Source organism: Typha angustifolia, chromosome 8 (assembly GCF_048772165.1).
Source record: "Typha angustifolia cultivar Huaian chromosome 8, ASM4877216v1, whole genome shotgun sequence".
Taxonomy (NCBI): domain Eukaryota; kingdom Viridiplantae; phylum Streptophyta; class Magnoliopsida; order Poales; family Typhaceae; genus Typha; species Typha angustifolia.
Window position 1 is genome coordinate 3,411,453 of NC_133246.1, and position 15,937 is coordinate 3,427,389.

Here is a 15,937-nt window from a genome sequence, read left to right on the forward strand (position 1 = left end):
ACCCACAATCGGATGCTTTTTAAACTTTAGGGATACTCTTTTAAGGTTTCCTCTCTTCACGTCTATCCTACCTACTTGGATCTCTTCTTCTTGCCCTTTTCTTTTCTATGGATCCCCGCGTGCCACGTGACCACATCTTCAAGAATCAAGACTAGTTACCACTTACCAGTCCGACAGCCTATCCACCAGAATCCCATCAGCTACCATCCTCAAACACTGCCTTCCAAAGTGGGTACGCTCCTTATCTGCCACGTGGTAGACAGCCATTTGTTTCGCATGCAAAACAGTACCTTTCATCGTGTGCACCACATGATCGCACAATGTCTACATTTTCGCTGTCTGGAGCCGGGAGGGGAGGGACCAGATTGATTATCTTACATGCCCACATGACATGATATCCTGCAAAGTTCCCATCCTGCCCTCGGAAATCCAGGTTATTTTCCCAAATTAATAAGATAGATTGGGGATTATAACGAATAAGAAGGTGGCAAGCAAACCTCCACGCAAGAAAAGAAAAGAAAAAAAATATTGATCGCTCTTGTGGTCGAATCTCTTCCTTACCTCTCATTGGCCTCTCGCTCTCCCCCCCTCCCCGCGGCCCCCAATGGATGGGAGAAAAATCTTCTGCACCCCTAGCTGTAGGAACTTCCTGCAGTCGAATTAAGTTGATTGTCAGCTGGCTGCAAAACTATATCTGCCAATCACAAGCTGCCAAACATCCAGACGGAAAGAAATTCCTGCAGCCACTTCTCGTATCGGAGTATCACTCCACACCACACCACACATCCCCATTTTGACTCCCAGCGCCCACAAAGACAACTAAGACGCTATCCCCCACCCATAACCCCCCCCAGCCTCCCCCACAGCTACAGGAGGCCGCCGTCTCCTGCCTCCATGTCGTCATCCGCCACATGCAACGTATGCCACCGCACCGGCGGCGGATGCCCCCATCATACTGACCTCAACCTCTCGATGCCAATGTTTCTTGGGTCCGGCCGGGAGCCTGACGGGCTTCACGAGTTCCAATTCTTCGGCCACGACGAGCCGGTCTCGTGGCTGTTCAGCGACCCGAGGACTACGGGTGAGGCGCAGCCCGTCGTGCCGACGTCGTTCAAGTACATAGATACTTCCCAGGAATCCTCCTGCCATCCCGGTCACCCGCTCACCTTTAATGTATCTCTGGATAGGTCTGGTCCACCGGACTCCATCCCAGCCTCGATGGACAGTTCCGGCATGATGCCCACTGCCTCGACCGCCAATTTGGTGAGTGCAGTGTTAGCTCTCTTCTCTTCTCTTCTCTTCTTCTTTTTTTTGACTCTCTTTAGAAGATTCTCTTTTTTTTTTTAAAGTTGAGATCAGTATTTCTGAGCTTAATTTCATCACTGTTCTGATGGAATCCATCCATGCATGCACTCGAGTATAATGGGATTTTAATTCCAGCCTTCTTCCTTCCCGTGTTATTCAAGGGAACTTCTTTTATCTGCGTTTTGGTAGCTAAATTTAGAGGTCTGCTGGATAGCAAAAGCTCAACTTAATTATAAGAATAAAGGGTTAACAAACTCTACACTCCTCTTACCCTTGTGCAAAAGAGAAGAAAACAACTGTCTTGCCTCACAGGATTTGGCCAACCACAGCCGCAGAGTTGCCAAACAAAATGAAACCTTTTAAGAGGTAGTAGTAGTAGTAGAGGCATTTCCCCTAAACCTCTTTTTCAGACCCATCTACCTCACCCCCTATATTGGCAACCTAATTTAGCTCTTATAACACATTGTCTATAAACATGTATAACATCGTAATCTTTCAAAATAAAAAATTAAAGTAGAGACCTAAAACATTCCTGTACAAAATATCTAATGTGTCATGGGGATTCCACGTGATCCCTTCAATACATTACATACATTGTCGATCCGGGGTATATTGGATATTTCCATTTTAATTTACTCAGTGCAGATTATCTTTCAATCTTTTACTGTCACGTTTTACTCGATCTTGTAAACTTTTATTGGCACTTTTAGGTTGATCGTTTCATCGCAAAGATGCAGAAAGCTGCTCTTAATCTATAGTGGCGAAAAAAGTTATCGAGTGGTGACAGTCATTATTAGTCATTATCAAGCTATCTTTAAGTTTAGTCCCCTCAACCATGAAATAAATTCGTGACGTTCATTCTAATTAATGCCTTTTCCAGTCCACTAGCTCATTAATTTTGTAAGTCTCTCTCATATCCACAAATATATTTAGCCAAATCTTGCTGGAAGATGCGAAGATTTTCCCTTCCAAGTAAAATTTTCGTAGAAAATGGTTGCTGATAGTTCTGTGACTTTAAGGATATAGCAGCAGTGGTGCTTCCATGCTAATTGCTGACAAATTTATGTTGGATCTGGAGCAACGTAGGGATAATCGGCAGAAATTAAGAAGTGCACTCAAATTTCATGTGCCTCCTCTCTCTACATATATATATATATATATATATATATATATATATATATATATATATATATATATATATATATATATATATATATATGCACACCAAACTTTGCTTATTTATGTTGGCATGATGATCATTCTAAATTTCCTCTATAGATGGCATTCTCCGGTAACACATTCATCGATGCTTCGTCGTGCGAGAACTCTAAGGAGGTCGGCGAAGTCATGACTCCTAGCCAAGGAGATCCTGCAATGGATAGAGAAGCGAAGGTCATGAGGTACAAAGAGAAGAGGAAGAAGAGGAAGTACGAGAAGCAAATAAGGTATGCTTCAAGGAAGGCGTACGCCGAGATGAGGCCAAGGATCAAAGGTCGCTTCGCAAAGATCTCAGAATCAGGTCAGCCGACACCGGAGCTGCCTTCTTATGACCCTGAAAGGCTTGATCTTGGATGGTTCCGTTCGTAGTGTGCAGCAAGCAAGCATGTCACTGCAAAGAAGGATGATTCATATGAAAATTTTAATTTTAGACCTTAGGGAAGTGTATGTTGTGGTCTATTGATTTTTATATATCTGTGACCTGCCTCTTGTTATACTGAAGATAGCAGGTCTGATTGCCTCTATGAATGTGTATTTATCTCTGTTGGTGGTGTTTGTACGTGCTCAAGTTTGCATGTGCTGCTGCCCTAGAGAGAGAGAGAGAGAGAGAGAGATGAGTCTAGTTATTACGAAATTCAACTCACTTGGGATTTCATTGGGAGAAAATTATCACAGTGGATGATAAGAAAAGGAACCAGAATGAAGAAAATGGAATAAAAGAGTAAATATAACTGGAGAGAGAGTATATATAGATATATACATATGATACTGATGCTTGTGTAAACCTAGGAATTCCAGGAGCTGCAGAGAGATGATGGACTGTTATGAGTGTTACTTAGAAACTTATAGAGCTTTTTTTTTAACTATAAAGCATATTTCTGCCACTTTTACGTTAATCTGACAGTGTAGGCACATTAACATGACGTACTATGCTTTATAGTTAAAATGCAAAGGACTTAAATCTAGAGGAATATGAAATCATTAGGTTCACTGCATACATGCGATTCTATAATTGTTCTTTTACTTGTATACATAGTACTGACCATTTACTGAAGCTAACTTAATTTCTAAAAGCACTAGCCAGATATTTACATGCATATAACAACAGACCTATAGCCATTAGGACAAAAATTTGTAAGGAACTCCAAGATAATGAAGTACATGAATAATCCATCAGAGTCCTCTTTGAATTCATAATATAACCAAAGAGCATTAGATACTTCAAGAATTGGAAAGTATGTTGCATGAAGTAGATAAAGTTCCCTGAACATTTATACCAATCAAATTACACTCATCAGAGGAGAATAAAAAACTGCCTAGCATAAAAAGTTATTATACAACATGTAAAACTTATATGTTAATGTAAAATGCCTATCAAACGGAAATATGATACAATATGGTAAGGAAAAGAAGAATCCTGATATGGATTAACTCGATCACTAACTCAAGGGAAAAATGACATAAACAAAGCACCAGATAAGAGCTCCTCCAGAACATACAATGCCTTGATCCTGCAGTTAAACAGTCCCATAAGCACATTTACTGAACATCTTTCATCTTTGTAATCGCTCAAGGTCGTGACCAGGCCTCCACAATAAATGCAGCATGCACCTTCGCACAGAAAGCTGAAAGTTTCAAATCATGTTAATTTAGTTCTTGCCACTGACTACAGCCAGGAGACTGGAACACAAAGTTCTCCTAAATTCTTGTCGCACTTCAAAAGTAATAAAATTCTGAACCATATGAAGCCTCATAGACTTCCCATTATTTTTCACAGGAAGCAGAATAAACATGATCAGTATTTAATCCTCCTGATAAATATCATCAACACTTGCTCCTTCTGATCATTGGAAGGAGACCAGAAATCAGGACTATAATCCAAACAGATAAAATTATGATAATAAAATCAAGGGAAGAATTACAGCTAAACTTACATTCATACACTTAGATGGTCTTCTCTCAGTCGATATGCTTACGCCTCCGTATGATTTTGTTGATCAAATGCCTTTCATGACGGTATCTGTTTTCAGAACGAGTTTAAAATTTAAAGCTCATCAAATAGATACAGATACCCTTCACAAAGCTAAGGCATGAAAAAACAAGACAAGGCACAAAGCATGTGGTAAAAAATAAGAGAGGGGAACCATATACAGTAATTCAACATGTTCCTGCAGATCCAAAATATTGAAGAAACAAGAACATTGGTGCATACATTACAACAGAGGAGATGCAGAAGCACATAACCCCGATGGTCAAGTGAACCGGAATCGTCTGCCAGAAGTTCTCCTTATCAAGGAAAATTCTCTCCGACACGAGAGTTGCAGAACCAGAAACAAGTAAAACCACCCAGCCAGATGGCAAGCAATGATAGAATGAAAATGGAGATTCCTGAAAAGGAAAGGTTGTTCAATGAGCTGACATGTACTCAAACAGGAATGTTGTGAAACACTAGTACCAAAAGAATACAGGAGAAATTTACCTGGAAATATCGTTTGATGAAAACTGCTGAATATATAATTCTTAATAGCATATCTTTGACAACAGTCAGGAAGAAGCTTGACCTTATTCTTTCAATGTTAAAAACGTACTACAGATCAAATGCATGTGAAACAAAAGGAGTGCTTATCACATTGGTGCAGTTCACTCCTATACGGGGAAATTCGGTAGCAATTATGTGAGATAGCACAAGGTACAAGTACTTCTGTACTTGTACAGGTTATCTGAACCCTTTTCCTTATAGAGACTAGCATTTCATGAAAACACCATAACCATGTTCAAATGATTGAAAGACTAAAAGCCTAAAAAATACTTACAGATAATTAAGGAGATCAGAACTATGACATCCTTATATGTAACATGGCCCTACAGCTATAAAAAAAAACGCTACTTATGAGGCAACATTTTGGGAGAAAGTGGCTTCTGCAAAAAGGATACTAATTGAATTAGCAGCAATTAACCCGACAGATCCAGCAGTTCTAATCAGGAGGACATTTAGCATTATATAAATTCCAGAGAAAATGAGCAATGAATCATTTGACTGCTTGAGCTGACTCTCATTTGCAACAGCATGGAGAAAAGCTTCCGATGTTCCTGGAGCACACGAAAGAACTTAAGCATTTTACTACTGTGCAATTAATATATTCCATGGTAGAAGTAGATTAAACAAGGAGAAAAAAAATTATATCATGCTCATGCCCAAGCATATGCACTGCTCTATGTAAAAGGAAGCACATTGAAACTAACCAGTTAAACTAGTCAACAGCAAAGGTCCTATGTAAGTAAGGCGAAGACCGAAGACATTTCGCATATACTATTAGAGAGGATTTAACTAAAGCTGGATTGAGAAGTAAAATAAACTGAGGCTATTACAAGAGACAAGTGATGAAGAAGAAAAACTAAATGACAATTCTATATTGTAGCTTTCGATGGAGTAAGTCATTGATGATATACTGATGTTGTATAATCATCTCTAAAACAGTAAAAGGATAACATTATAAGTATGTGTTGGTTAATTAAAAGTTTAATAATGACTACAGTAAACAACAAATCAGATTTTTTTCTGCAAGAATTCCACCAATATTGTTGTATGCTGCAACTCGCTTACCATTCATGGCTAAGCTGATGACATAAAAGCAATAACAACGGAGGGCAACTGGAGCTTCTCCATCACTCCATTTCCTTCCGTATAGTAGTCTTATGAGTGTATATGAGTAACTTGGACCAAATGCTAGTACCACAAGCCCTACGAGAAAGCAAAATGGAAACATCAGCCAGAAGGCCAGTAAAACTTCACCTTTGAGAGTTTCTCAAGGAAAAATAACCTTCAATAATGTAATTGGTCCTAAAAGGGTCCAATACTTCAGTATAAAAGTTAGAGAAATTGTGCATATGGAAAGATGTACAAAATATTTGAATGTTATATAATTGTCTGTACCAGCATTTCAAGAATATTGTGAAGGTCAAGACAACATATTGTACAAGTCATGGCTATCCACTTTTGACTCACTTCCAAATGAAAGTAAGCTTAAGTTACTGTATCATAACACTCTTCTTACTGTGAGTCCAACTTGATTCATATCCCTTTTAACAGCTATGTACATTATCACTGTTAATGATACTATATCTTGTGATGTGTGTAGCAAGATGCTTTATCATTAGCCAGGATGTTTGAACTGAAAAAGATATTAAGAAAACCATTTAGTAGAATACCTATCAGCAGAACGAGCTTCAACCCCTCAGTTAAGGAACTCCTCAACTTCATAATCGTCCGGGGAGATCGTTCTGCAACAAAGAAAGGTCAAACAATTGAGTAAGTATATCAGAGGGGTTCAAACTTTGAAACTTTGGTCTCTTATATGAGCTAAATAAATTCTTATCATCTTATTATTAAGGCATGACTTGTACTACTTATTAATTTATACATCATACACATGTATTTGTACATAATATGCCATAGATGTGTGTGCATATACAGTACTAAAATGACCAAGCTGGTTGAAACAATTTGAATTCAGTCAACATGGTTCCGAGATGCTCTAGTTTTCCAAAAGCTGTCAAATATCACCAGCATAGAAACTTCATTTCACACCAAAAGGATAGGCTGACAATAGTCAGCGACAAATTAACAATTAAAAATTTGGACACAAATACCACATACTATATGCTGTCCAATAGCTAGGCAAAACATCTTACCAAAAAGACAGTTTGTTAAATAAAAAGATTAATTTGATCCTAATTTCACCAAAGTAGATAAGGACATTTTATTTAAATAAAGAAACAAACCTGATGCTAATTTCGCAAAAGTAGCATATGAACTTTCTTCGAAAGGAAGAAATACCAATCTTACAACAAGACTTCCTGTAGAGTCAGAAGATCATATATCCTGAGAATTTACAGATAATAAGCCTTACAATAGGTTTCCACCAGAATGTAAAGAAATTTTCTTTGAACCTCTTAAGATACTAGGATAACATGCCTAATTTATCCACAAGCCCATAAACAGCTTGATTGTAGGGAGTATCTAACCATACAAGAACAATCTTTTCGCCTTCTTGGAGGATCAGCTTTCGAACAGACTGACCCGTGAATAACATGCACATGTGCCAAAGTTGTTTGTCATAGTTGGTCGACTTCTGCAACCTGAAAACAGGTGATGTTTTGAGTATTATGCAAAAGCATAGGGGGGAGAGTGGGCATAAGGATTGCAGTGAGACAAGGAAAAGTAGCCTGATATAGCAGGGATTAAAACCTGAAGGGTAAAAGATGAGAGAGCTTGATTTTATGAAAAAGTATAAAATATGCCCAGTATCCAAAGAGCAAGCAGGCACCATAAGCAGCCTGAGATAAAGCAAATACAATCTCCTTTTCCTGAAAGTATTCAATTTAGCATTGTAATTAGCAAGCAAGAAGATAAAATAAATTTATAGCAAACCAAACTATTTTATCTTTAACAGATGAGACACAAATAATAACAACACCAATCTTAGACCAACTCTTTGGGGTTAACAATATGGATGAGTTTCCTCAATTTAGAGATTATAAAAATTAGTATTTAAGTGACAAACCAAATGAAAATCCCACCACAAATCATCAATTTTAGCCTTGCAAATTGGCCTTCTACTCCACCAGATAATTGAATTCTGATAGTACACACTAATTATAAAAGGTAGGAATTTTATATCTCTCAGGCTGCAGCATATGGGGCTCCTCACATGTAATACAATCTATATATTTTTCAAATATCTAATATGCTGCTTAATAAAAAAAAATACCAATATAATTTGACAATGACAAACTTCAACAACATATAAATCACTTAGTACATGATATGGTGGTAATATGGAGAAGACAATTGTTTGAAACATGCACAAAACCAACGTTACATGCCTTTCGGCAGCTTTATATTATCGGGAGTTCATGATTTCCTACTATCTGAAAGATCTTCTAAAGAAAATATTACAGTAATATAAGAACAGACCACAGTGTACAAATTTTTACACATGCCACATGACAATGCTCAACTTGTTGTGAACTCAAGAAATTGTGAAATATAAAGAAAGAATGAAAGAAAGAAATTAAGAAAGAAAGAAAGAAAGAGGGATATGATAATACCATCTGAATTTGTCTGGCAATGAAGATGTAGGTTGTCAAGCAACGTAGGATAGTAGCTGAAGTTTCAGTAATCAACCTTAATTTAAGAAAAAGCAAATTCTGGGAAAGAATATATAGGGGTTCTGCCAGTAACTCCAACATACAAGCAAATCCTGTCATTTTGGAAACTCAAATAAATTACTAGCACCAGAAAATAGATAAGCAAAAGACAGAGAAGGCAATATAATAATAAAAGGGACTACATATACACAGACTGAAATTCAGAAGACTGAGCAAGCAAAAAAATTGACCGTCATTTCACCATGCTACTTAATTTTCATTAATCTGATTAATACTCGAAGCTAGTTCTTGTTTAGGTCCCTTCACCCTGCTCCTTGGTGAGCAAACCTTTTATCTAGTGACTTCAACTTCTATTGTCCACCTTAATCAACAGTGTCAATGAATGAATGAAAATAACTATAAAGCACTCCCTACTTGTAGCAAGCAGAATCAGAATAATTTTAAAAAATTTAGAATGTTCTTACCTCAGAAATAGGACAAGATAAATATTCCAATTTTCAAAGTAAGTATGAATTAGAGATATAAATTAGTTGGGTCACATCTCATGACATAATTATCAGCATATACCCCATATACATTTTTTCCATCCTTCCACTGCAAGATTTGAGGTCAAAAATATTAATTTTTACTCACTGGAGAGGTGGAACGAATTTTACAGATCAGCTGTCAAAAGGGAAAGCTGGAGCGAATTCTAATACTAGAGGATGGTGACTCTAAAAGGCACCTTTGTCCACAGACCAAAAGGATGTATAGAGTTCTAAAATGGGTGCAGCAGGTGTTCTCTGCTATGTCATGCTTGGAATCAAGCAAATTATCGAGGCAGGAACACATTTCGAAAGCCATACATCATGTTATCAGAGCTTCACACACATTTCAATCCTAAACTACCAGGGAAAAGTTTTGTACTCATTTTTGAAGACTAAACAGAGGAAGAAAAACTAATCAACATACTACTGCTGGAAATTTTAAGAGTTGGAAGTCACATGACTAGTAGTGAAACATTCTTTAATAGGAAACTCCAAATAGTTCTAAAAATGGCAATACTTTCAGAGATGTAACAAAACACTCTTCTAAGGAGTATAATTTGTACATCAGAACTTCATAAACCAAAATCTAGGGAACAGTATTACATGGACCGAAAAATTACCATGAATTAATATAGCTTGTGCATATGGATCAGAAAAATTGAGTTTCTGATACCAGAATACAAAGATGCAGCCAGCAACAGTAAAAAGTATGCCAATTGGAAAAGTCATCCAAGCTATCTTCAACAATTTTGCAGCATTTTCATCCACTGGTGCATCATCACTGTAATTAAGCTTAGCATTATCTTTTAGCAGATGCATGGACATGCATTGAAAAGAAAATAACAGGAAAATTCAAGACTGAGAATTGCTAACGAAGTCCAGACAAAGATGCATGGACATACATTGAAAAGAAAATAACAGAAAAATTCAAGACTGAGAATTGCTACATAATGAAGTCCAGACAAATTTTCCCGCATGCAATATATAAGAAAAGCAGTCAAAATCTTATTTGGAACTTAAAAATGTTACCAATGCATTATACACTAGAGGACTAGAGCAATATACTAATGAGTTATACAACCATTTTCAACACATACTTCAGAACTATTCAACAACAAAGAAATGGTTACAGGAGAAAAATATAAAAATACACAATCCATAGCACATTTTGAGTGTTACTAACAAGTGATTCAGAAGTACATTTAATGCTTAATAAAGTTTACATAGATGAAAAATATAAACACAAAGAAAAGCAGAAGAATTGAGCAACAGGTAGGGTATGTTAAGAAAAGAAGGATTCACAGCATGAGCATGTCTATCTGATGTAAATGCCTCAGTTTAGTAGCACAGTTGCCATCTAATGTAAATATTTCTATTGGAAACTTTACAACGGAGAATGTCACATTTGACTCCTCCATGCTCACTCATGATCTGTTCAATGTTCATCAATAAAGAGAAGCGTAAATGTACTGCAATTATACTCCACCACTCTCTTTCACATCACTAAGTGAACCAGTTAACCCTAAGATATGTGAAAAATTGTGTACATCCAACTGACAAGTTAATCTGATCTTTAATTGATATAAGACACTACCAAAAATAGAGTCAAATGGAAATTACCCAATATAGAGTCAAATGGAGAAAGAAAATTCAAGAAGCCATCCTTAATTAATTTGTTGTTGATGCTATGATATTGTCATTAGTTGTCTTGCAAGGATTATTAAATGCACCGTCAAACAAAACAGTAGTCACAACATAGGACTAGCATAGACAAATTGTAGCAGAGAGATGAATCCCTCATAATACATAGAGCAACAGAAAATTGATGTGAATTGGCTATAAGGCACTCAAAGTATGACTATGACTTAGCATAATATTGGATGAGGTGAATAACAAATGAATTAGTTCAAACCAAACCCCAAAGAAAAATCATCAACAACATGAAGTCCATGCTCTTCTGTATTGAGAAATAACCAAAATCAAAATAACCGCTTACAGTTAAAAGAGAAAATGCCTACCTTTCAACATTAGTTCGCATACATGCACGCCGGAAACCCTCCCGACTTAAAAACAAGATGCAGGTAACAAAAAGATGAAATTGCACTGCATACAACTGCAAAAGATACATACAAAAGAAAGGCAATAGATGAGTTCCAGTAGAAAAAAATCATCAAGGTGACGAAATAAAGGAAACAGAAAAGTATGGCTGGAATGGAGAACCAACTAAAAGTAACCACTCCCAGAATATACTTTAAGAAGCTTTTAAGGACCTGCTAACTACAGTTGGTTAGGATCCTAGAGAGAAAAGGAAAAAAAGTTAATGCAAAGACTAGGTTCATTGACATATGGACCACCTGTTTCTAGAGAAAATAAGAGAAACAAGGAGTTAAAAGAACATAAAGAGAGGTGACCCAAAGGAGGAAAAAGAAAGAATGGTGAATAGGATAACAGGTAAAAAGATGGCCACTATGAAAAAGGGGAATTAAACAAGGATGAGCTGGCAATGAAAAGAATACTAAACGAAGATAATTAAAGAATCAATAAATTAGGAAAGGAAGAGGAAAACCAAAACGGTAATTGATGGCAAAATCTACTCATGGTGTGTGCTATAGAAATTTAAAAGGCATGTACTATAACAATCAAACAACTCTTCTTATACTAACTCTTCCCAACTAAATATATGATCGGCTGTAGAACACAACTCAGTTGAAAGGCTATACAGAAAGATTAAACTAAATGACAAAGCATTTGAACTTAACACTAGCGTCACTATAGAAATAAATAGAATGTCTTCAAATGTGAAACATAATTGATTCTCTCAACCGTTTATACTAATTCTACATCCTCATACTAATATACTATTGTAATAATATCTGACACAAAATCTTTACTCTTCCCTTCTTCTCAAAATAAGAAATTGTGTCTTATTCTTGTTCATCCATCCACACCATTCTCAACATCATTAATTAGCAAGCTTCCTTGGTATGGCATATTTGTCCGACTAATAAACTAGAATTGCATATTTAAATTATTAATCAAACACTATCTAATCATACAATACTAGAACATCAAACATTTCATGATACTAATCGTCAAACCAGCTTGCTTCCATCTAAATTTTCTCTTTACTTTAACCAACTCAACAAACAAACGATTTAAAACTAAACGCAAAAAATCTGTTTGAGGAAGATGAAATACCGCATAGTGAGCTTCAGTGAGGTGCCTCACGATCCAAGAATTAAATATGAAGGGGATTCCTCTCGATAGAAACTGCGTCGCTGAGATACAAAACCAATCAAGAGGACGAGAAGAAAGCGATCTATCAATCGGAGATGGAATAGATAAGAGAACTCACCCATTAGGTATTTGAAGGTGTGAGCCATGTCGTGGCTCGCAACCACGCTTCCACCCATAGCTTGGGATCACCGTACTCTTCTTCTTCTTCCTCCTCTCGATCTGGCTCTCGAGTCCCGATTATAGAACGCAAGCAAGTACGCAGACGGGTCGGCTTCATGTTAGATCAGATCCGCAAATGGATCTGATAAGCTATTGTGCTATTAGGACCCAAAGACGACCCAACCCGTATCCAAGAACTCGGACGGGTTTCGGGTATTATGCAGTATAGACCTAAGACCCAATATAATGAGGTTACTGCGGAAATATCGGAAAGAATAATCGGGTCCGGATTCAAGTTAGATCTACCCAAGTCCGTAGAAGAACTCAAATAAATACGGGTTCTACCTAATATAATCCGATCCATTTCTCACCTACAACCAAAACCCTTTTTCCAGAACCCTAGAAGGAAAGTAACGGTCTGGATCGCACCCACAAAATCTGACGGTCCTTATTTCTTAAATCCAAACCTGGTCGCCCTTTTAAGCCCCCCCGTTTACTCTCCAACCAAAGCCGCCACTCCAGCCCTAGGAACGCAGGAGGAGCTTCTTCTGAGCAATGGGTGAGCTCTCGATCCTCTTTGCTATATATTTTTCTCGTTTGATTGTGTTAGATATTGCTTGATCGCCAGAAATTTCTACTAGTTTTGTACTCGTGCAGCATCTCTGATGCACTTATTGATCGTTTTCTTTGGCGTGATGGATTCCTTTAGGTGCGTACAAGTACGTGTCGGAGCTATGGAGGAAGAAGCAATCGGATGTGATGCGGTTCTTGCAGCGAGTGAGGTGTTGGGAGTATCGCCAGCACCCGTCGATCGTCCGCGTCACGAGGCCGACGAGGCCTGACAAGGCTCGGCGTCTCGGGTACAAGGCCAAGCAGGTATAAGATCTTGAACATTACGCAGATCATTTTACTTTTGCGGTTTTGCATCTAGGGCTTTGTATCTTTTGGTAGATCTAGTACTTTTCAAAAAAAAGGCAGACTGTAATCAGTTTATTGATTGTAGATAGGTATGCATATCCGCATGGTGTAGAACTTGCTCTGCGCCCTGAGAATAAAGCATGTTTGTAGTGTACCTGGAATATGCTGTTTGGATTTGTGATTTAGTGGCGAATACTGGTCCACTGCAACACCATCTTGTATCCAAGAACCAATTCAGAGAAATGTAGTGCATATATTGTCCACTTTTGCATTCATTGAAAACATCTACTGCTTTGTTGTGGGCTTCTTATATATACTAGAGTGAATATTTGAAGCATGGTTCCTGTTGGTGGCTAGAGATATAGGTTGTAGAATTACTGTATGAGTTTTTGCTTTGTTTAGGGTTAAAGATAGCTCCTTATATGAATTGAGGTACTGAATTGGGAAGTTATGTCTGTTGTATCTTTTTATCTTAGCTACATTTGAGCTATGATTAACTTATGATTCCATGTAAAGCATCATGCAAAGTAGCAAGTGTAGTTGGTGCATTGTAGGGAGACTGTTCTTAGACCTTATCCTTGCAAGACTACATCAATAACGAGCTGCTAAAGTCAACTATTCATGGCCTATAAAGATTCCGTTCCTCCAGTCGCTGCTACCTAATTTTTTAAGTTCTTTGTTACTTCATCTTCTCCTTTACCATTTCATTGCATATCATGTTGGGTCATCTCTCAATACACCTTCTAGATCAATAAAATTGCTCATTCATACTGTGGCAATCTCTTGGACATTTATTCTCTTTTAGACTGTCTAAAGAATCTCAACTAATTCTCACATCATTTGTCAGTTGCATTCGTCTTGTATATTGTCTTTTCAATTATTTGAACATGTTGAAAGAATCTCAATTTCTATGATTTTATCTGATACAGTTATCTCTTGGGTCTATCTTTTCTACTAACCTTGCTCTTCCATCGTAACACATTAGAGGCTTTTTTTATTTTAACAGTCATGTTAAAAAAAATTATTTGCAATGTCCTTCCTCACTAATTCCCCTTAATCCATTTTATAGTTACTTATGAGGTCATATTCTCTTTCATATGTTAATTTGTACTACCTTTAGTTTTTGAAAGGTGGTGTATGACATACTTATTCAGATGAAGATAATAAAACTGTCCAGTCCATCAGAAGTTTCTATCTAGCCAGTACTTTGTTGGCTGTATCTCAGAGGACTGTCATTTATCCTCTAAATGATAACTTTGGACTGTACAGTGACTCTGTCTTTTTGCATATGAATGTTCTTGTATTGTGATATGAATGCCTGTAAATACTCCACACAACAAAAGCAAACTTTTAATGGTAAAGACTGTGCATTGAACCATCATTTTCATTTTGTTATGATCTGTTACTGCATATTAATTCCATTTTATGCATTAATGTGCAGGGTTATGTGATTTATCGTGTCCGTGTTAGGCGTGGAGGCAGGAAGAGACCAGTTCCCAAAGGTATTGTTTATGGCAAGCCCAAGAACCAGGGTATCACTCAGTTGAAATTTCAAAGGAACAAGAGGTCAGTTGCTGAGGAAAGAGCTGGTAGGAAGTTGGGTGGTCTGAAGGTGCTCAACTCATACTGGCTCAATGAGGTTAGAAGACCTGCATGACATTTGATTTTATGAGATATTTCCTGCATGATGATACTTGCAATGTTGAGCATGACTAACCCTTCTTTCATGTGGACTTTATCTTAGTATGCTTTACAATACATTAGTGTAAAGCTCGACCAACCTGACTGTAGATATAGCTTCCTTTATGAAATTATAGTTGTGTAGTCTCCTTGTCTCCCTTTTTCAATTGTATAATTGCTGAGCTCTGAAACCTTTTTTGTCCTTTCACTGCAGGATTCAACTTACAAATACTATGAGGTTATCCTTGTTGATGCTGCTCATAATGCAATTCGCAATGACCCTAGGATCAACTGGATCTGCAAGGGTGTTCACAAACATCGTGAGCTTCGTGGACTTACATCAGCCGGTAAGAAGTATCGTGGCCTGCGTGGCAAGGGCCATCGTCATCACAAATCGAGGCCGTCTCGCAGAGCAACCTGGAAGAGGAACCAGACATTGTCCCTCCGCAGATACCGTTAAAATTTCCTTAGATGATCTTTGCTCCGAGTTTTCATTTTGCCCGCTCTTTGATAGTTTGATAGACGTCTCAATATCAAGTTTTGTTGTCTTTGTTCAGAGCAACTCTTTGAACTCTTTTGCTTTGGCCTTATTCTACAGTCCTGGTATTTACCTCAGTAATGGAATTGCCACTTGTTTAATTCTCTTCCAAGTGCTATACTATTTCATTATTCCGCCTTGCTATTTCATGTTCTGTTTCTCTCAAGCAGTGTCGGTGCCGCCC

General features: G+C 37.5%; 3 protein-coding genes across 5 annotated transcripts; 2 read left to right on the plus strand and 1 right to left on the minus strand.

Moving 5' to 3' along the window:
* The first annotated feature begins 824 nt into the window (after nucleotides 1-824).
* On the plus strand, nucleotides 825-3,047 carry LOC140765257 (transcription factor GHD7-like). The gene is made up of 2 exons (XM_073104238.1): nucleotides 825-1,263; nucleotides 2,584-3,047. Exons 1-2 carry the CDS (start codon nucleotides 895-897, stop codon nucleotides 2,890-2,892), a joined length of 678 nt encoding a protein of 225 aa, XP_072960339.1. The 5' UTR covers nucleotides 825-894; the 3' UTR covers nucleotides 2,893-3,047.
* Nucleotides 3,048-3,751: 704 nt separating this feature from the next.
* Nucleotides 3,752-12,718, minus strand: LOC140765890 (uncharacterized). Of its 3 annotated transcripts, none has more exons than XM_073105190.1 (15): nucleotides 12,577-12,718; nucleotides 12,420-12,499; nucleotides 11,240-11,334; nucleotides 9,842-9,988; nucleotides 8,635-8,786; nucleotides 7,772-7,890; nucleotides 7,499-7,662; nucleotides 7,306-7,380; nucleotides 6,733-6,804; nucleotides 6,128-6,265; nucleotides 5,458-5,613; nucleotides 5,003-5,055; nucleotides 4,736-4,911; nucleotides 4,458-4,543; nucleotides 3,752-4,363 (listed from the first exon to the last, which is right to left on the minus strand). In XM_073105190.1, the coding sequence occupies exons 3-14, from the start codon at nucleotides 11,247-11,249 to the stop codon at nucleotides 4,483-4,485; spliced, it is 1,323 nt and encodes a 440-aa protein (XP_072961291.1). In that variant the 5' UTR covers nucleotides 11,250-11,334; nucleotides 12,420-12,499; nucleotides 12,577-12,718; the 3' UTR covers nucleotides 3,752-4,363; nucleotides 4,458-4,482. The 3 variants fall into 3 exon arrangements, with proteins under 3 accessions (XP_072961291.1, XP_072961290.1, XP_072961289.1); XM_073105189.1 differs by having other exon boundaries at nucleotides 3,752-4,148; nucleotides 9,842-10,002; XM_073105188.1 differs by having other exon boundaries at nucleotides 9,842-10,002.
* A 329-nt stretch (nucleotides 12,719-13,047) lies between these two features.
* Nucleotides 13,048-15,854, plus strand: LOC140766149 (large ribosomal subunit protein eL15z-like). Its single transcript, XM_073105602.1, has 4 exons — nucleotides 13,048-13,176; nucleotides 13,327-13,493; nucleotides 14,977-15,174; nucleotides 15,430-15,854. The coding sequence occupies exons 1-4, from the start codon at nucleotides 13,173-13,175 to the stop codon at nucleotides 15,673-15,675; spliced, it is 615 nt and encodes a 204-aa protein (XP_072961703.1). The 5' UTR covers nucleotides 13,048-13,172; the 3' UTR covers nucleotides 15,676-15,854.
* Nucleotides 15,855-15,937: the final 83 nt, after the last annotated feature.

Excerpts from the sequence above, each read along its gene's own strand:
- LOC140765257 (XM_073104238.1), top strand. The coding sequence starts at position 895 with ATGTCGTCATCCGCCACATGCAACGTATGCCACCGCACCGGCGGCGGA. Across the intron at positions 1,264-2,583 it reads CTGCCTCGACCGCCAATTTG|ATGGCATTCTCCGGTAACAC; the intron begins GTGAGTGCAGTG and ends TTTCCTCTATAG.
- LOC140765890 (XM_073105189.1), bottom strand. The coding sequence starts at position 12,634 with ATGGGTGGAAGCGTGGTTGCGAGCCACGACATGGCTCACACCTTCAAA. Across the intron at positions 7,891-8,634 it reads TTGCCAGACAAATTCAGATG|GAAAAGGAGATTGTATTTGC; the intron begins GTATTATCATAT and ends GAATACTTTCAG. Across the intron at positions 7,663-7,771 it reads TCTCATCTTTTACCCTTCAG|GTTGCAGAAGTCGACCAACT; the intron begins GTTTTAATCCCT and ends ACCTGTTTTCAG.
- LOC140766149 (XM_073105602.1), top strand. Across the intron at positions 13,494-14,976 it reads TCGGGTACAAGGCCAAGCAG|GGTTATGTGATTTATCGTGT; the intron begins GTATAAGATCTT and ends ATTAATGTGCAG. Across the intron at positions 15,175-15,429 it reads ACTCATACTGGCTCAATGAG|GATTCAACTTACAAATACTA; the intron begins GTTAGAAGACCT and ends CTTTCACTGCAG.